At 45.1% G+C, this 20,811-nt stretch overlaps 1 protein-coding gene across 1 annotated transcript in view; it reads right to left on the bottom strand.

Annotated features, from left to right (window-relative positions):
• The window catches only part of USP42 (ubiquitin specific peptidase 42), a 37,638-nt gene extending 17,067 nt beyond the window's left edge, over positions 1-20,571 (bottom strand). The window contains exons 1-10 of the mRNA XM_081839558.1: positions 20,394-20,571; positions 11,357-11,606; positions 9,835-10,038; positions 9,151-9,261; positions 8,499-8,601; positions 8,329-8,396; positions 8,139-8,209; positions 6,410-6,492; positions 5,302-5,413; positions 4,626-4,766 (exon numbers count right to left, since the gene is read on the bottom strand). Coding sequence (XP_081695684.1) covers positions 4,626-4,766; positions 5,302-5,413; positions 6,410-6,492; positions 8,139-8,209; positions 8,329-8,396; positions 8,499-8,601; positions 9,151-9,261; positions 9,835-10,038; positions 11,357-11,597 — 1,134 coding nt within the window. The 5' untranslated portion in view covers positions 11,598-11,606; positions 20,394-20,571. The remainder of the gene's footprint in view (positions 1-4,625; positions 4,767-5,301; positions 5,414-6,409; positions 6,493-8,138; positions 8,210-8,328; positions 8,397-8,498; positions 8,602-9,150; positions 9,262-9,834; positions 10,039-11,356; positions 11,607-20,393) is intronic.
• Between the last annotated feature and the right edge of the window lie 240 nt (positions 20,572-20,811).

The following is a 20,811-nucleotide window of genomic DNA, read 5'->3' as shown; positions in this document are numbered from 1 at the left end:
CCATGACAATTAAGGCCCAGCTCCACGTGGCTGATATTCAATGAAAATACAAGGGAGTAGGGTCTGGCCCACAGAAGCACATGTTGGGAAAGGTGGTCCCTCACTCCGTAGAATCTGACCTTCCACTGAACCAGGAACATGAAAACCAAGTGAAGCTGAAATTTGTGAGGAGGCTTTGGAATCTGGGCAGAGGCAAGACTACTGCAGAAAAACAGTAAGAGATGACAACCAGCTTCAAGGCAAGGAATGAGCTAAGAGGAACACAACACAAGGATTTTCCTGTGTATCCAAGCAACAGACAGCTGCTTCTCTTTTCTGCTCAGAGAGAAAGCAATAGGATTATATACACAGTTACAATGAGCAGGGCCCTTTTCACCCAGCCACCATTCAATTACAATTAGTCCTTAATCTTGTATTGCTTCAGCAACAGTCAAATTTCCTTATGCTACAGCTCAGGCTGAAAATCAATTATAGAGCAGTGGTGGCCAGACTTCAAGGTTTAGCGACCTTGTTTAGTATTCTTGTTTCACTAGAATCTCAAGGTCCACAAATTGGAGCCAGGTGCAAAATAGAGGCTGGGGGTTGCAGTGGTAGAACCAGATGTAAAACGGTGGCGCTGAAGGCACAGCCAACTATCCGAATCACTGTGTACTCCATGAGCCAAACAATGAATTAAAGAAGCCAGGATCTACACTTGAGTTACTATGAATCAGGAATCCCAACACAAAACTAAAGCGGCAAACAATTTATATTTTTATAGAATAGCTTAAAAATAAACTTTTTAAAATGTGCATTTCTACCTGCTTTTGTTAACTGGGCAGGCTTCTCCAACCTGATGTCCTCTAGATGTTGTTGGACTACAACTTAAATCACGCCTGACCAGTGACCATGCTTGTTGGGGCTGATGGGCGTGGTAGTTTAAAACAAACTGTACGGCACTAGGCTGGGGAAGCCTGCTGTTGATAGTCAAGAGACCTTTGCTGACCTACTATCAAACACACAGAGATCTACCAGTACCTCCAAACCCCCCTTCTGCTACCCGATACAGAAGAATGTTCTCTGCCCTGTGAACTCCATGTCTGCACACCAACTGTACATGGCAAACTGAATGCAGAGTCTTGCAACTGCTGCTGCTGCCCCTGCCACCTCCAGCAGGTGACTGCCCGAGACAGAAGAGGTTGTGCAGCTTTCCCTTCATGTCTCAGGTGTCTGGCAGCGGGGTTTCCCAGTTGGAGAGAGGGATGGCAGCAACAGGCAGGCAAGCGAGGAGACAAGAATGCCACGTGAGCAGCTGTTTGATTTGCTGGCATGCCAGAGTCAGGTGTTGAGTGCAAAAAAACCTACGCCTTTGTTCTCTTTGTACTGCCACAGCAGGATGCTTCTGAAGTTCTAGGATGAGACTGACCCCCAACAGCGCAGACAGAAATGTATTCTAAAGCATGATGGTCAAAGCAATCTGAATACACATAAGCTGTGTTTGTTATCAGGACATGTGTCTAAAGTCATTACCAGTCTACTTTGAATGCCTGCTTTTCACCCAGATGCCTTTCACCCCTGTTGCTAAGTTTGTTACCAGCCCAGCCCAGTAAGGCAGGGATCCAAAACCCTGACCTTCCCAGTGCTGTTAGGTCTCTAAGGCAGTGTTTCCCAACCTTGGGCCTCCAGCTGTTTTTGGACTACAATTCCCATCATCCCTTGCCACTGGTCTTGCTAGTCAGGGATGATGGGAGTTGTAGTTCAAAAACAGCTGGAGGCCCAAGGTTGGGAAACACTGCTCTAAGGGACAGCCTGCCCTCAACCTTTCTTGGAGAGATCCAGTACTGGGCTCCAGCCTGCCTGCAGCATCTTCTAGCCCATTTGACCCTTGCCTACACTGAGCTGTATACACCTAAATCACTGCACACAAAACAACTTCTGCAAAACTTCTCCTCTCCGTCTACCTCCTTGCACACCATCCCTAAATATTTTCCAGAGGGATTGGAGGAAGGGAGGCTGGGGAAGTCCCATCCCTTCCACACACAAACAAACATATACACAATTTTTTAGGTGGATACAACCCACTGAAAAAGCACACAAGATGGTAGTGATGCTAGGGAGCAACACAAATCACAACCTCCTGGCATCACAGAGATGCAGGGTTGAATTCCCCCCACCCCCATGCTTCATTTTTCCACCAAAAATAAAATCTGTTTCATAAGTTCAATGTTAATAATGAACACATGCCAACTGTAAATAAATACAAGGAAAATAAATGCAAATAAATACTAGGCAAGCATCGCAGTCAAAGCGATTTAAATTTCCTCTTATCAAGTAAAAGTAAAATAAGCATGATAAATTAAGTCACATTCTAGGGAAGCAGAACATTTTCTGATTCAAACTGGCCAGTAATTTGCACAGGAAAATTTCCCAACTCAAAAAATTTCCAGAAAACCTGAATACCTACTAAAGAAAACAACTTGACACCACCTCAAAAACATGCTTAACTGTTTAGTGAACAACTTGCCCTTGGCTTGTATGATGACCTCAACATTATAGATTAATCAGCACTCTTGTATTAGTATCTCCACTCTACTGAAATTCATTGTCTTCTCTCTGTTTGTAATGTCTTGTTACGTTTGCATGAAAGCTTTTAGTAAATACAAATATATATCCAGAAAACCCACACCAATTATTTCCACCCCTCTCTTCTTTCAGGGTGGCAGATTCACAGAGCTGCATCACAAACGTTTCTGGGAGCTGCTTCAGAGATCATGTGGAATTCTAAGTCACAGGCCTACTGAGCTTCACAGTCGTCTTGCATGAACAGAAAGTATACCCCCGCACACACTTGTGGTTGGACATTGCAAGAGAAAATAAATAGTGGTGGACAAACTGTCTTTCAAGGAAGTATGTCCTGGTTGTCTGCCGTTTGCTGAGCTTCTCATTCAAGAACTCCTAATAAACTTCCAAGGAACCCTAGAGTTCCCTGAAACACAGCGTGAAAACAACTACATTGAGAAACAGCCCTTTGCTTTTGCTAGGGGCCGTTCTTATGACATGGAAGACAACATATTTTTTAGTTGCTGAAACCATCCCTGGCACTCTGTCCTGGTGCAATGACCTCCTAACAGCCCAGCTAAAACAGATGCAAACAACTAAAATTACAACATGAAAGTATTCTGCAGCAGCTGAGGGCTGCAGGAGGACTACTGAGATGTCTCTGTAGGAAGAGAACATGTTCTTCCTTTTATCTGCCTCCCCTACCTAGCTTAGCATGTGTTACCTTTGTGTTACACCTAAGATATTTTGCTGCTGAAGCAAAGGATGAAACTTGCCCCCCAATACCAAAGCTGACCACAGTGGCAATTGAATCTTACTAGCAATGGGATAGTAACCTGAGGACAGCAGACTAGCTTAGGGGATACAACTCTGCCCTCTAACTCCTCACTGTCATCTCCTTAATTCTGGCTTATGTGATCTGACATGGGTCTACCTAATGGTAAGGCTACCCCTGATTTTATTCTTCTGAAAATGAATTGGGAAAGGTATACATGTGGGTATCACGTTTTATCCTTTCAACAAGTCTATGAGGCAGGTACATAGGAAAATAGGAAGCTGTTGTATACCAAGTCTTGATCTATCTACCTTGGTATTGTCTACACTGACTGGCAGCAGCTCTCCAGGATTTCAGATGGGGAGGCAGAGAGAGAGAGAGAGAGAGAGAGAGAGAGAGAGAAACAGAAACAGAAACAGAAACAGAAACTGAAACAAAAACAGAGAGAGAGAGAGAGAGAGAGAGAGAGAGAAAGAAAGAAAGAAAGAAAGAAAGAAATTGCCCGGGGCCAATCAGCAAGTGTCTCACAGCTGAGTGGAGATTTGAACCCAAGGCTTCACAGTCCATCGCCAACACATCGTCCCTCCACACTTACTTGCTGGGAGTCCTCTGGAGCTCTCGGCTCCACAAGCACTTTCTTTCCTTTGCAGCAAACTGTGATCCAGATTGCATAGGTAGGCTTGTCTTTGTCTTTTGGTCAGGGGGTTGGACTAGCTGGACTTTTGCTCCTTTACAACTCTATGGTGCTGTGAAATTAATGGGAGGTTTTTGGGTAGTGCTAAGACTCAGTAGTGCAGAAGAGAAGCCCCATCTAGAAAGCAACAACAATGGGCCTCTTTCAAAAGGACAAAAAAAAGAGGGATAAAGAACAACCTTTTTACGGGAAGGGGCCAAAGGAGGATATATCACAAAAAGTGCCTGCCTGCAAACACACTGAACAAAGACTTCAGTGCAAGGAAAGGAAAAGAAATTCTTAAATGGAAAATTTTTATTTTTAAAAAACTGGCTGCATTAAAGGGAGAGGCAACAGAGTGGAGCCCCCTCCGTCAGCCGGACTGGGATCAGCTGCTGTTTAGTTCCTCCATTCCCAGAACTGTTTCCACCAGCAGCCAATCCACTAGGCTGAATCTGAGGGAGGAGGTGACTGCAAGGTTCCCTCCACTGCTAGCTGGTGCCTCCCCTCCCAGAATTCTCTCCTGCTGTGACAATTCCACATTACATAGTTTTACGTAACCAGTAGCAGACAGTTGATTCCTCTTCCCTCCCCATTCCTTTTTCCTCTTGTATCGTGACTCTTATAAATAATATTTACCTTTATATAGCAGTAGTAATGTCCTGCATGACAGCTGAAACCAGTATGTACCAAAACTGCATACAATGCATAAATAATTGGCTCTCCATTTGGCTGGGACATATATGGCCGAATATCCAAATACTCAGGGTATTTCACCTCCTAAACAGAAATGAAAGGGGGGAAAACACTTGCATTTTTCTCAATTCAGCAGAACAAGGTTTTAGTATGAACATAAAAAGCCCTATACAGCTCAGGACCAAGTTACTTGGGAAACTGCCTTATCCCTTTTATACCTAGTAGTTCACTGTATTCTGCAGAACAGTTTCTCTTTCAAGCTCCCAAGGTATCAGAAGCCTGATCTGTAGCAGGTTGGAGCTGGGCTTCTAATGTGGCCCCCTCTGTTCTGTGGGGCAAGATTCCTGTCAAGATACAACAGGTGTCCACTATCTTTGCTGAAGGCAACTTTCGTTTCTAGAAACTTAGGACGAAAAGATGTACTCCCAAATGTACATTCTGTGCTGCTTTTAAACCTATACTTTGCTGTCCCTGTACTATATCATAATTAGTAGAATATAAAACCATTTTTATATCATCCATCACAATATTTGCTTCCAGGCTGCAGAATGCATTTTAACATGCGTCAATATTTATATCTGGGTCTATAAAATCCAATCCAGTTGTAGCGCTGTGTTACCTTTGTAATTTTGCCACCACTGAAATTTGCGAACCGTTTCAAGGACAAGGTGAGTACATTTGAAGCCCGATGTATTGTAAACCTCTTTGATGCAGGAACCATTTTTTTACACCTAAAACATAAGCAGAGGACATCCAGTTCAGCTTTCGAGGCTATTTTCATTTGGTGTTATCCCATTTCCTGAAGTTCAAACAACTGCCTGCCCTATTTGAACTAGTGTATGCAGGCTCAGATTTTTATAAATAAATTATGTCCATTCACAACAGCAGATTCAAGAAGGTTGCTCTTTGGGGCAAAGAGAAAATAAAATGCCCCTGCCATTTCCCACCTCCCGCATGCCCTTTGATCCAGGCCAATGTCAAATGTCAGCGTGGCTGGACACTTGACAGGGGGCCCATACCACAGCAGGGGCCCACTGACGAAAGCCCCCGAGCTCCTGTCCTCCTCTTCACTGCCAGCTGCTTGTCACCTGCTGTGGGCCAGGGGGGACAAGCAAGGAAACAACAGTCAACAGTGGCGAGAAGGAAAGGTGGCACTGTTTGCTTATTCATTAGCCCTGTCTTGCAACCAACCGTGATGCAGAGGACCAGCAATGCCTCCAAACAACAGCAGGAAGACCCACGGGCTTCTGAAAACCTGGAGCCAGTGCTGCTCTTATTTTTCATTCATTCAACTTATATCCCACCCTTACCTCCCCAAAGGAGCCCAGGGCAGCAACAACATAAATTCTGGAAACATTTTAAAAAACGTTATGAAAAACAGTTTAAGATATTTTCTCCTCCAATGGTTTCAGGGCTGCCAGAAACAGTAACTTTTAGCTGCTCTTCTAAATGCCCCATTCATTTGCTTCTGAGAGTGGGGAGGAGAAAATACAACTTCCAGTTGTCCTCAAAGAATTTGGATTGCTTTTAATACGCAAATAAGTGTCAAAATAAAGCTTGCTACACCACATATCACTAAATATCCTTGATAAATAATTTAGCAAATGCCATTTTGCCTTGCAAGTTGCACATTAAATGAAAGCCAAACTCTTTTTTTAAACCATGTAAGATTCATATGACAAATTGGTATTTTATTAGAGAGACACGTTAAATTTGTTTCTTCTTACTTGCTACATTTATAGGCATTTTCACCATCCAGCTGTTCTGGCTTGACAAACTGCTCCAGAGCTTTGTTAACACTTTGCGCTGACTAGAGAAAGAGGAAGAGGAGAACTGAAGTGAGTGTCGCAAATAAAAATAAAACTATTCCCAGCTAACTCTAGTTCATGGCAGAATCTTCACAGTGCATTTTAAAGGGAGACACTCTTCCAACTACCAAATGCATTAAATCAGTGAATTGGGCACTCCAAAGTCATCTCTATCTATCATCCCCCAAACTAGAACCTTGTAAAATCATTTCCATGGTTCCTTGTAAAACCATTTTTGCAGGGGGCATGCCACCTAAATACTTCTTGAAGTACTTCTTGAAGAAAATACTTCTTCAAACAATAAAAAATTAACTTATCCAAGGGGACCTGCAACAAAACTGCAGAGTGCTCCTGTTCATTCTCCCAGTTTTCTGTTTCCCCTCCCGCAACAGTCAGTCAGCATTCCACAGCCAATAAGCATGCTCAGTCCTCACTGAGCTCTTTCTGAGTTCCTCCCCCCTTCAAGACTTTTGGATTCCTCCAAACCTTGGGGTTTCCCCAAAACAGCTCCATCTTGTGTGTGCATGGTTTCATTTTTGCTTCATAAGCAAAGCTCACCCTAGAACATTAGAAATGGAGAGAATGCTGGAACTCACGGCCACAAGGTAAGCTGATGGCCACTAACATACGCAGAGGAAAGACCTGTCAATGTCTGTTAATTACAACAGCTATATGGAACCCTCCATGTTGAGAGGGAGGTGATGCCCCTGATTGCCAGTTGCTGGCAGGGGAGGCAAAACAAGGTTGTTTTCTTGCATTCATGCCATGCTTGTGGATTTCCTGGAACAATCTGGTTGGTCACTGTGGGAAGTAGGATGCTAAGCTACTTGGCCCTTTTGGTCTAATCAAGTAGGTCTCGTGTTACAGGAAAACATTTACTTTTCATGCATGCAATGATGAAGACAGTTTTTGCAGCACAGGCTTGCTGTAGAATAGCTCAAGCCTTCATTGTGGGAATTGATGGGGACTCTCAGGCCTGGGGCCAAATGTGGCCCTTCAAGTATTTAAGTCTGGCCAACGGGACTCCCATGTGCTTTTGTCTGGCTGGAATGTGCTCTTGAGCTGTGATAATGGGTTGTATCCAATTAAGCTCTACTTAGAGTAGACCCGTGGAAATTAAGCCATCTGTTAGCTGTGTCCATGGGCATAGCCAAGGGGGAGGGCAACTTCCTCCTAAATCAATACAAATCTGAGGTTCTGCCCCCCTAACAAAAATCCTGGCTACATCCATTGCTTTTAATGGGTCTACTCTGAGTAGGACTAGCACCGGCTACAATCCAATGCTTCTTGCTTGCCTGGATGGAGGATGAAGAGCTATGTGGGCAGACTGCTGACTACCGCTACAACATAATTTGTTGTGCAAAGGTAAGTGTCACATAATGCCTGATCCACTTTTTGCCTCTCGTCCCAACCCATCACTTGCATGTGGCTCCCAGAAAGCTGTACCTGAAAGAATGTGGCCACTGGACTGTAAAACATCCATCCCCCCCCGCCCCCCCCCCCGGCCAGCTTTAATGAAATGGAATGGAACTAACCCCATTGACAGCTTTCTTATATTTTGGAGTAGAAAAGCACATTCCTAACCCAACCAAACTGCATGGCTGTTGGAGATTTAAACAAAGCTTTTTCTTTTTGCAAATGAGCATACCTTTATCTCCAATGTAATATCTAGGTATGGATCAAAAGTATCTGAAACTCCTTTGCAGTTCATACATTTTACTGAAACGGGAAAAAAGAAGTTTAGAATAATATACAGTGATCGAAGCCAGAGTTCAACAGCACTCAAACAAGTCAGAATGTCAACAATACGCTAAGATCTTGGTCTTTTAGGAACCTACCTCTAGATCTTAGGTATCCTCCAAATATTTGATGAATGAATGTGGTAGCTTGGGTATGTCTGTCCAATCTAAAAACAAATCACAGAAGTAGATAATTTAGGTCAAAAGAGATTTCACAAACACAATAATAGTTCCGGGGGTGGGGGTGTATTGCTCCAACTACAACTTACTTGTTGCTACCATTCAGACATGCTTTCTGCATAGCATCAACGGTGTACCGTAGAAATTCGTGTGCATCTTCCTGATTGCCAAAACGGAAATGCTTTGCTATTCCTAATATGCAAAGAAAGAAGTTACATTGAATATATCACATAAACCAGAGGTGGCAAGACATTTTGGCCCAGCAGACCAGATCTTTACCTCCCCACACCCAGCAGGTCAACTTTAACAGGTGGGTAGAACCACCCATCTGACGTCAGCTAATGCACAGAGTTCAATCCTGCTTTCCCCAGGCAATGGCTGTGTGGGGCTGCCAATCCAGCCACGTCTCTACCAGCCCACATCTGACATCACATATGACATCAGGTGTGGGCATGGTTTTGGAAAACGGCCTGGTGGGCCAAATTTGGTCTGTGGGCTGACAGTCCCCCACCCTGATATAAAGGTCAGGCTTACACAACCTGCAACTTACCAAACTGAACTCAAACCCATCAGGGGCACAACATCCCTCCTGTTTTTGTTGCCTGCCTAGGACGGCAAAACTAGGAAAGTTGGTAGGCTACAATCTATGGCTTTACGCTGTGGTGGGCTTTGTGGTTTACATGTCATGCAGACGCTATGTAGTTTAAAGCATACTAGATGTCAAAGAAGATAAACGCTTACGTCTAAGATCATTTATGACAGGCATAGGCTTGATGACATTGCCGGAGTTTGAAAGCGCCTGGGTGATGTGACCTTGCATGGTGCACATCATGCAAAATCCTTGTTCGTGACCTGAAAAGAAAGGGGGGCAGGGGAGAAATACCCATCCTGTATTATAAAACAAACAATTGGACAAACCTTTTTGCAGCTCACAAAAAGCAGTCAGTCCAACAAAACGTTGCTTCAAGGATAAGTCATTGCAATTGCTTCAAGGGGCCAAATTATTTACATCCAAGGGGGAAAGGGATGGATTTTTAAAAGCACACATATTATATGCAATTATCTCCAAAACAAGCAATAGACACCACTCTCAACATCTAACAAATTCTGAGCAGCTTTAGTAAGCAAAGCAATTCTATATGCTATGTGTAAGGCCTAACAAAAATGGGCTGGTTCTCACCCACCTGCCTTCATTCATACCTATAATTTGAGCAGCACTCACAGCTCAGGATAGTAAAAACACAGGGGTGTATACTCAAGAGTAGATCTACTGCACTTAAAAGGCACGACTAACTTGGGTTCCATAGGAACTGCCTTACACTGCTTAAGAACAGACCATGTTCTTAAGAAGCCTGCCATATTTAGAATCATAGAATATTGTCCACATTTTTAGAGAAAGTGTGACAAACGTTAAAATATACTCACAGGTTTTGGAGTGTTCATGGGAAAGCATGTAGTTGGCAAGAGGTGGGGTGTAGGTCAGACACTGCAGTGCAGAGTTGAGGAAGCATGTGTTGCCAAGGTTTTGGAGACCGGCTCCAACTCTGTGCGTTTTTTGCCATTTCAAGCATATCTTCTCTGCTGGAAAGAGGACCTTCTGCGGGGCAGTAATGCCGTCACCAACAGCGGCTGAAGACCAAAGACACATTTAAAATATACTGAAGCGATTTAGGGTTTTGGAAGAATGATTACTCAAAGATAGAATTTTAAAATTCAGAACAAAGGATAATGATGTTTGGGAAGCTCCAGCTAAAAGGTGGCCCAGGGTATGTGTGGAACCACTTTTAAATAAGTAATTTACAATGGTAAAGATAAATAAAAACCCATTTTAATTACCTTCCTGATCTGAACGCTGTATCTTTTTAGTGTTAAAAACGTTAACTATTGGAAAAATCTTAGGTGATTAATCATGCATTTTGTATTTTGTTCTATTGATACACTGGGCATGCGTATCACAGGTTTTTCTCTTTTTTTCACATTTCTATTCCACCTTTCCTCCAAGGAGCTCAAGGTGGTGAACATGGTTCTCTTCCTTCCCATTTTACCCTGACAACTCTGTGAGGCAGGCTAGGCCGAGAGTGACTGACTGATCCAAGGTTACCCAGAGAGCTTTACAGCTGAATGGGGATTTGAACTCCGGTCTCCTAGTCCAACACTCTGACCGCTACCTCACACCAGCACCACAAAAGAAAAGTAGCATTTTCTCTGATTATATAGAATGTGCATGTGTATCTAAGCAGGCAGCTTCTTAGAAGAGGCACCCTCTTCTTTCCTACTCAGGAAAGAATGCCTCTCAATATTATGCTTGCCAGTTTCAGGTTTTTAAAAAAACGAATATTGATATTACGATGCATAAAAATCTTCTTAATCATCTTCTTAATCAACACCATTTTTAATGTGCTTAATGGTTCATCCCAACTGCTGACTGTGCCTTGTTTATAGTTACCAAGGTAACTGTGGCATAACTACTGCAATAGGAGAATATGGCTTTCTCCTTTGGCTCTTGCCACAGGTGGAACAAATTTTCAAAAATTAAGGTTGCACGGGTTGCACAACAGGCTTAAGAAATAAGAAGAGACTGCTAAAACATGCCAGTGGCCCATCTAGTCCAACACCCTGTTCTCACAATGGCCAACCAGATGCCTCTTCTGGGAAGCCTGAGTGCAATAGCCATCTCCCCGTCCTGCAGTTTCCAGCAACTGGTATTCAGGTGTATACTGCTTCTTACAATGGAAGTAGCTTGCAAATCCAAGTGTTCTGGTTGCTATGTTTTACTGCTTAGTGTTGGTTTTAATTATTGTGCATTGTATATTTCTCTTGTTTGTAATCAGACCAAGGAATGTTTATTGATGGGTGAGCATATGAATTTCATAAACAAAATAAAATCGTAAGACGCTTCGGTGTGTTTTCTTTTCTCTCTCTTTGTTAATAGAGCAGCTTTACTTACACAGATCCTTCTGAGCCGAGGGCTTGGATTTATCAGGTACTGATGAATTAGAGTACACTGCAGCTCCTGGCACTGGCCCCAAAGATATTTTGTGTTTTGGAGCTTCTAAAGAAGAAGACACAGCACCCCATCCTGCAGAGCCCGAGTCCATTTCTCCAGAAGCTGGGGCCACGGAGCTGAAAGGCTGTTTCTCAGAAGCCGAAGGCTTTGAGGACTCAGACGTCTTGTCAACTATGGTCATTGTTCATCTCTGTAAAACCGAGAGAGAGGGAGAGAAAGAGAGAGAAACATATTGTGGATGAACGGCAAAAGGAGAAGAAATCTTGATTCACTTTCTAAGTAGACAACACACATGACGGAAACTCAATCAAAGAAACGTGAACTCCTCAAACAAAAGAAATGTACTGGTTCTTTGGCCATAGCACAATGTTCCCAAGTAGCACCACCCACATAATCTCTCTTGAGACAGTCGCTCGGTGTCTTGGAGTGGCCACACTGGGCCAGTCAGGCTGCCCCAAGGGGTGTTCTCCAGCTCCCCCAACCTCTCTGGCAAATAGACAAATCCATTGTGATGACCACAACTTAAGTTTAAGGTGCCATTTGGCACCTAGCTTATATATTTGAGTTTCTAACACTGCTGCAAGGTCAGAAATGATGGCTCACTTGGTTTTTCAAGGAAGCTGCTTGCAACCCAGTAGGTGTCCTGCATAAAGTGACAAAGTGCTTCAGCATCAGTGCATTGTTTCAGAGAACACTAAGGCTTCCATGTAGGTGACAGATTGCAAGATTCAGTATGGCCTAAGGCATGTGTGAGTATCAGCAGCACATTGGAAAAGAAAAAAAATCCCACCTTGCCAGACTGGATTGACCCTAATCAAGCATTTAAGCCCCTCTTTTTGCCATGCCTGTTTTCATAACACGTTAAATAACTGATGTTATTTTTTATAAACAAGTTGCATACAACTAAGTACCGTATTTTTCGCTCTATAAGACGCACCAGACCACAAGACGCACCTAGTTTTTGGAGGAGGAAAACAAGGAAAAAATATTCTGAATCTCAGAAGCCAGAACAGCAAGAGGGATCGCTGCACAGTGAAAGCAGCAATCCCTCTTGCTGTTCTGGCTTCTGGGATAGCTGCGCAGCCTGCATTCGTTCCATAAGATGTACACACATTTCCCCTTACTTGCCACTGCACATGACATTGTGTGGCATGGCAGTTTCTTTTGGATTAATTCTCCCCCCCCCCCCAGGCAATAAAAGTATTCCAGTTCCCTAAATGGCTGCTTCAATCTCTAGATATAGGGGGTAAAGGGAGGAGGAAGAACTAGTTTACTTGCAACATGCTTGGCCAACCCTGGCTCATGGTGGATGGTGGGCCAAACAGCACCATCCATCTACTTGATGATGCTGACGTTCACAGGGCTCTCTGTGTTAATATTAGTCTCAGAATTAGTTATGTCTCATATCAGCCTACCAATTGAGCCTGACCATGGCAACGTGCTGCAGCCTGCATTATCCCAGTTCCCAACTTGGAAAGACGGTGCTGCATTGCAGGAGATGCCAAATTTATGGCTCTCCCAATTCCTTCTGGCGTTAACGTCAAAAGTGGGTATGGTCACACAGCTACCCTAGCATTGCATATCCTCATTTAAATAAATACATAAATGCTGCACTAGAGCTGCTGCCATCCATACAATATTTTCTGTCTTGAAGGCTGAAAAGTGGGGAGTGTACACACAGCTGCAATAGTGCTATAGCAGCTCTGATTGTGACACTGTCTTTTGGCTGTAAAAGGCTAAAATATAGAGTAGTAGTGCTACACTACTCCAGGCAGAGGAAACCAATTGCAGCATGTGCTAGTTAGGCTTGCAATTCAACTGCTGGCATGCACAATTTCTTCGTGTGCTAAGAGAATGGCACACGCAAGGCTGGACCAAAGAAAATATTATAGTAATGCAGACAGTAATGTCCCACCAGTGCATATCCTTTTGAGTTTGGGAGGGAAGCAGAGAGAGGGAGGATCCATCAGGCAGGAAGAGCCCATGTTAGTGAAAGGAACTGCTGGAGAGAGCTAACAGTAGCATGTACTATACTAACTCCCTACTGTATTTTGAAACCAGAGAGATCTTAAGCAAATCTAATCTCTCTGGGTGTCTAGATCAACACAAAGCCCAGAGATTGGCTTGACAGTAACTGAGAACTGAAGGTTACTGGAAGTGTTTCACACATATGAGGTTACATAAAGTAAATCTAACAGCTTTCATTGCTCTGTTAAACAACACCTTCTCAGAGCTCCCTATTAAATCTGGCTTCCTTTTGGAATTACAGGGCTCAGGTTACCAAAATTGCCCAATAATGTAGCAGAAACATACTGAGAAGCACATCTCTGCGCCAACACTAAACATGCTTAAGTATTTACTCATTTCCTGCATGCGTCTGTTTGTTCTTAATGGGAATAGCAATGAAAGAAGAGCACATTGGAAGCGCAATTCTCTTCCCCCTATTAACTAGGAAAAGGTACAATCTGAAGGGGCACGGGGAGGAAGGGGCAGAAGGTCAAGGAGCCCTCGATGTACAAATAAGTCAACAGCACAATTGCTGAGCAGGAGTTCACTTGCAAGTCATCTGAGAGAATTGTTTCTAGAAGAGAATGAACACAGCAGCCAAAATTCATTTGGAAGATAGTAAACTACAGTCCAAGTGCATCATTTCAGAGGTGCCTGGAGCAAACCTAGTAATAAGAGACAACTCCAAAACTGTCAACTGCTCAGATAAGATTATCCAACAACAAACACAGATGCGAATCCAGACAAAGAGTACGTTCCATTAAGCAGCGGGGTGGGGCAGGGGGGAAGAGGAGGAAAAAAAGAGGTTTGTCATCTTTTCTCCTCGAGGAAACAAGGATGCTTCACCACCACTTGGGAAATGTAACAATAATGAAAAAAGGCAAAGAGGAAATTGTCACAAAAGTAAAGAGTGAAAAGTAATTCTACAGCACAGTCGCTGTGATTCACTATTTACACAAGCACTTTCTTGTTAAAATGGTATGGCTCTCAATACTGTTGCCAACAACACATTAAGAGAAAATATTTATGACTCCTAATAAGCCACAGAACGTGGCGTGTGCCTAAATGGCACCCAATCAGCAACTAGTGTTGTGTAACTTCCACTGATTTCAATCGGGTGGGACCTGCAAGTCTTACACAATCCTACGTGACTGGATGGTGAGTTACTTTACGTGGGCATACTTACTGGGAAGTAGGCCTTACTAAATTCAGTGAGACTTGCTCCCAAGACAACAGGCCTAAGATCAGCTTTCATGGGAGAGGTCTCTGATCTGACTTAACAAGCCATACTGCAGTGCTTCCAGTTCACTGCCCCTTTGGGAGCAGCAAACAAACCAAGAAGTGGGCAGGCAGCTTATGACACATGCTGTGTCTCCCCAATCTCAGCCTATACAACACTGACCCAGGTAGTCACCGGTCAAGGCACTGACCAGACCTGCTTAACTTCAGCAAAGGTCCTGCATCATGTGCCTTCAGATAATGCCCTGGGACTAGTCTAATCACCTGCTTCATAGCAGGACTCTCAGCTTCTGTAGGTCAATCTACCCAACGTAGAATACAATACAAAGAACAGGAAGATGGTTGCATAGCAGTTAGCTCCTGATGACTCAAAACAAGTAAGACAAATGGCATGCGCTATGACAAACCTAGACAGCATCTTAAAAAGCAGAGACATCACCTTGCCAACAAAGGTCCGTATAGTTAAAGCTATGGTTTTCCCAGTAGTGATGTATGCAAGTGAGAGCTGGACCATAAAGAAGGCTGATTGCCGAAGAACTGATGCTTTTGAATTATGGTGCTGGAGGAGACTCTTGAGAGTCCCATGGACTGAAAAAGATCAAACCTATCCATTCTTAAGGAAATCAGCCCTGAGTGCTCACTGGAAGGACAGATCGTGAAGCTGAGGCTCCAATACTTTGGCCACCTCCTGAGAAGAGAAGACTCCCTGGAAAAGACCCTGATGTTGGGAAAGATGGAGGGCACAAGGAGAAGGGGATGACAGAGGACGAGATGGTTGGATAGTGTTCTCGAAGCTACCAGCATGAGTTTAACTAAACTGCGGGAGGCAGTGGAAGACAGAAGTGCCTGGCGTGCTCTGGTCCATGGGGTCACGAAGAGTCAGACATGACTAAACAACTAAACAACAACAACAATAGCAGCAGAGAAAATACATATACAGTGGTACCTCGGGTTAAGTACTTAATTCGTTCCGGAGGTCCATTCTTAACCTGAAACTGTTTTTAACCTGAAGCACCACTTTAGCTAATGGGGCCTCCTGCTGCTGCTGCGCCACCAGAGCACGATTTCTGTTCTCATCCTGAAGCAAAGTTCTTAACCTGAAGCACTATTTCTGGGTTAGCGGAGTCTGTAACCTGAAGTGTATGTAACCTGAAGCGTATGTAACCTGAGGTACCACTGTAACACAAAGTACACAACAAACAAACACACAAACCCAGAGTCACTGGTCAGCCTGACCTATGCATAGGAGTTTGCCTTCCAGATCTCCAAACTGCGCCCCAGTTCCATATTGCGGTTATATCCGTGTAAGAAAATTGTCAGTGTGTGTGAATGGTGTTTCAGATGGGAGACTGAGCGGTTTGTGAAAATGCAAGATTCAAACCACTGGTATTCTGAAGCAATCTGCAAGTCAAAGACTGCCTGAATTAAAAGCACCACATGAAAATGTGAGTTGACCTTGCACAGTTGCTATAAACCATGGTTAGGCAAACTAAGACCCGGGGGCTGTTTCCAGCCCAATCACCTTCTAAATCTGGCCCACGGATGGTCTGGGAATCAGCGTGTTTTTACATGAGTAAAATGTGTGCTTTTATTTAAAACGCATCTCTGGGTTATTTGTAGGGCATAGGAATTCATCCATCCTCCCCCGCCCCCCGCAAAAAATATAGTCCGGCCCCCACAAGGTCTGAGGGACAGTAGACCGGCCCCCTGCAGAAAAAGTTTGCTGACCCCTGCTATAAACATTGAACAAAACAATTAATACTACAGGGGTAGGAAACCTGTAACCCTTTTGATGTTGTTGGATGCCAATTCCCATCAGCCTCAGTCAATGGGTAATGGTCAGGGATTATGGGACGTGTAGTCCAGCACTTCTGGAGGGCACAGGGTCCCCATTCCTGTAACAAAACTAACCAATCTGAGAAAATTGCAGGGGCCAACATTTATGCTGTTTAACAAGTTCAATATATTGCAATGCTCCAAGTGTTTAGAATTTATTTCCTGATAATTTAAGGCAGATACAGACTGGAGGAGGGGGTTATTTGTTTTTGTTTTTATTGTGCATTTTATGTTTTTTATCTTGTATTTTATGTTGCAATCCGCCCTGATATTTACAGAGGAAGGGCAGTACACAATTAATAATAATAATAATAATAATAATAATAATAATAATAATAATGGGAAATTATATTTTATAATAGCATAGCAGGTGGATGGATAGATGGCTCAGCTATAAACTTCAGTAACATTTAGCAACAGGTAACTGCCCAATTTTCAGTCTGTTTGAAGAAATGTTGTACACCACATTTACAAGGGCACACCTTACAATAAAATCAAATACCTTAATTGGAAACATCAGGTCTCTCATTAAAAAGCTGTAATTATTTTAAGAACACCGACCATTAAGAATGTAAAGTCCCAGCAATTACCCCCAGTAGTTCCATTTTGTTTTACTTCTTTTGGATTCAGACCCTCTCTGCATAAGCCCCGTCTCCCCCCCACTGGCCGCCATTTCTGTTCTCAATTATTTATTCTCCCCAGCTTCTTGTTTCCTTTCCCCCACAATTGTCGACCTTGTGCCTAAATCTTTCAATTTAATTTCACTATGGTCTTTTGCAACAAAGTTAACTGGTTCTTCTAACATATTCCATTCCGAAAGAAGCAATTTACTTGCAAAGAGGCAGCTCTGTGTGTTTTAAACGTGCCTTCAAGATACAATTGTGTTTGCAATTTTATACTTACAAAGCATTGTTTATGCCAGGAGAGCAAAAGTAGTATGTTTCCAGCTACTGAGGCTATAAAACGGGCTTTGAGTAGGGGGCGTGGTAGTCAGTACACACAGAAGGTAGAGTATCTGTAAAATGTCTATCTCCCCTATCCCTGGAAATTAATATTACTGAAGGTAGAAGCATTTGATACATTCCTCCCTGGGGAAGGTGGATTTTGCAAGGAACAGAAGAGGCATATTGATACTTTCCCTCCCAGCTCTGCTACACAGGAATCTATTGTGCTGCTGCTATAATATCATTCATGCCAAATACAGAGCAACGCGGCCCTGATGTCAACATGTCACACAGCCAGCGTGCATACAGAAAACGTCCATGCGGGAAACAAGATTCGCCGCCCTTGTTCAAACCCAGCAACAGCTGCTGCAACATGTCTAATCAGATGTGGCAAAAGGATGAACTGGACTGAAAAGGTGGACATGTACGCTATGGACCTAAAAGATGCAAAAGGACCCGGGTCTCTGTTAATTCCCATCCCCACCACATCAAAGCCCGATTTCCAGACACAGGGGGAAGAATGAGAAGAAGGGAAAGTACAGGAATCACTCATTTGAGAAGTAGTGTCCATGGCAACCAAGCAAAGGAAGTAATACTATATAGAGAATGACAGGAGACTTTCAAACCCACCCACCCCTTCAGCAGCAAGGGGGAGGGGCATGAGCAGGGGCACCAGAAGGAAATGGCAAAGTGAGGACAATCTTACAAATCAGAGGGAAATAAGATATGGGCACCCACAGGAATTTTTCCAAGGGAGAGGAATAAACATATATACATAATTGAAAGGTGGAAGCAGGCAGGTTTCTCACAAATGAGAATATCTCTGGTTCTACAAATATTTTATTTATTATTTGGAGCACTTGTATCCTTGCTCTTCAACCAAAAAGGCCCTCAGAGTGATTTGCATACAATCAAAACAAGACAGTCCCCACCAACTCTCATTTTTAAAAAACAAACAAACCCCACAACAACCCACATGATACACAAGGAGAAAGGAACAGGCAGGCAGAGGAAAATAAAATAAAAACTCAGGCACCAATTTCTAAAGAGTTGTTTTGTGTAATGACCAGCTGGCACAAGTCTGGGCCAGGAGGTGCCTTATGTCCCCAGATAACAGCTGAGGGGAGAGGGAGGCCTGATGGAGCTGACCTGTCACAGAAGCTGATGAAGCTCTCAAACTGCTGGGAGGGCTGCACTTCTTTTTTCTATAAGAAAGCTGACAATCTGGGGCTAATGGTCTGTTGTGTGGGGACTGCCCCCCCTTTACCCCATTTGGACAGCCAAGGTGAGGAAAAGAGACACCCGAGGTACCACTGTATATATGGGACCAAGAAAAGAGGGAATTCTGTAACTGCCCCCCCATCTGAGGTCAGAGGAAGCAAGGCCCCTGCTCCACACTAAAGCTCAAGACCTTCCTAGAGATGGAGTTAGACCATGGGTAGGCAAACTAAGGCCCGGGGGCTGGATCTGGCCCAATCACCATCTAAATTCAGCCCACGGACGGTCCGGGAATCGGCATGTTTTTACATGGGTAGAATGTGTCCTTTTATTTAAAATGCATCTCTGGGTTATTTGTGGGGCCTGCCTGGTGTTTTTACATGAGTAGAATGTGTGCTTTTATTTAAAATGCATCACTGGGTTATTTGTGGGGCATAGGAATTTGTTCATTCCCCCCCCCAATATAGTCCGGCCCCCCACAAGGCCTGAGGGACAGTGGACCGGCCCCCTGCTGAAAAAGTTTGCTGACCCCTGTGTTAGACAGCTACGATGCGCACACGCAAAACCATGCTGAAACAGAGAATGGAAGAGTGGGGCAAACTATTCAAAAGCCTTCTGACAACCATACCCACAGAGAGAAGTGCACACACACAAAGAATTGGATGTATAATACCCATACTTCTCTGCCAAAGCAAAATGACTATATACGTATATGCAATACACACACACACACACACACACACACACGCACACACACACAAATACCCTAAAAGCCAACTGTACATACATCTCTCTATATGTACATAACACCAGTGGTGTGAAACGCACACTTTGCACCCCCAACTATATATAAAATGTGCATAGGAACGTATATATGCACACACACACTTGCCAGTATACAGACACACACTGAAAGAAAACCAACTTTATGCGGACGTGTGTGTATACGACACCAGAAATACACACAGCGGTATACAGACATAAAACACAGGTACATATACACACCTCATTCCCTCCAAACCACCCAACTGCCTTCCCTTCCTTTCCCTCTCACCCCCCCCCCACCCGCCAAACCATATAAGCAGCAAAGTGGGGCTGAAGGGTGGGGGTGGGGGGAAGCATTTCACAAGCTCCCCCCAATTCTCCCTCAGCCACAGAAAACAAGCCCACGCACATATCACAGAGCCCATCCCCCGCATATCTCCAACGCCCCAAACCTCGGGCCCCATAATGCCTCCACCCCCCCAGCCCCCACTAGCACTGTGTGAGCGCGGGGGCGGCGTTTGCAAGAGGAACGGGGGCTGCTGGGGGGTGGGCGCGAGGCGGGGGTGGGGTGGGGGGTAGGAGGTCACCCCGGGGCAGAGATGGCTGAGGAGCGGGGGGGGGGGGTCGTGAGAGAAAGAGAGAGAAAGAGGGGAGGCAAATGGCAGTGGGCGGGGCGGGGCCAGGACACGCATGGGCCTAGTGGGGAGGCGGGAAGGGAAGCGCCGGGAGAAAAAGCGACGGGCGGAGGAGGCGGCGGCGGCGGCTGAGGCGGCGAGGAGGGGGCGCTCCCGCAGCAGCAGCAGCAGCAGGGGGGCGGGAACGGGCCGCGCCAAGCAGCCCCGGCCCGGGGAGGCGGCCTAGCCCGGCGCGGCTCCCCAGCGCAGCCCCCCCGGCCCCCCGCCCCCCCTCTCCCGCCTTCCCCCCTCACGCTCCCGCGGTCCCCCCTCAGCCTTTCCCGCTTCAGTTACCTGGGACGGCGCTGCCGGCTCCCCTTTCGCCTCAGCCCGGCCGCTCCGCCTCCCTCCCCTCCTGCTCCTGCTTTGCCCGCGTCGGGGAACAATGACGTGCCCCGCTCCGCCCGGCCTCTTGCATCCGGGGCCCCGGCGAAGGCCGGCGCGGCTCTGGGTCACACAGGGACCAGCGCCGCCCCTGCGGCTTCGACAGGGGGCCGGCAGGGGGCGCTGCGCTCGCCGGCGTCTGGTTTAAAAAAAAAGAGATGGAGGGCGGGGCAGGGGCTCGGCGGAACTGCGGGTTTAGGGGCGGTCGGGAAAGAGGCAGGAGGAGGCGGCGCCGCCGCCGCCGCTACTGCGGCGAGGGGCGGTCTCGAAAGTGCGAGCCGCGAGTGGAACGCAGACTCGGAGTTCGGTTGCGGCTGCTGTTTAACGG

This window comes from Podarcis erhardii (genome assembly GCF_964252035.2).
Source record: "Podarcis erhardii genome assembly, chromosome: 14".
NCBI lineage: Eukaryota > Metazoa > Chordata > Lepidosauria > Squamata > Lacertidae > Podarcis > Podarcis erhardii.
Note: the sequence above shows the minus strand (reverse complement) of the source record. Positions and strands in the feature narration are given on the sequence as shown.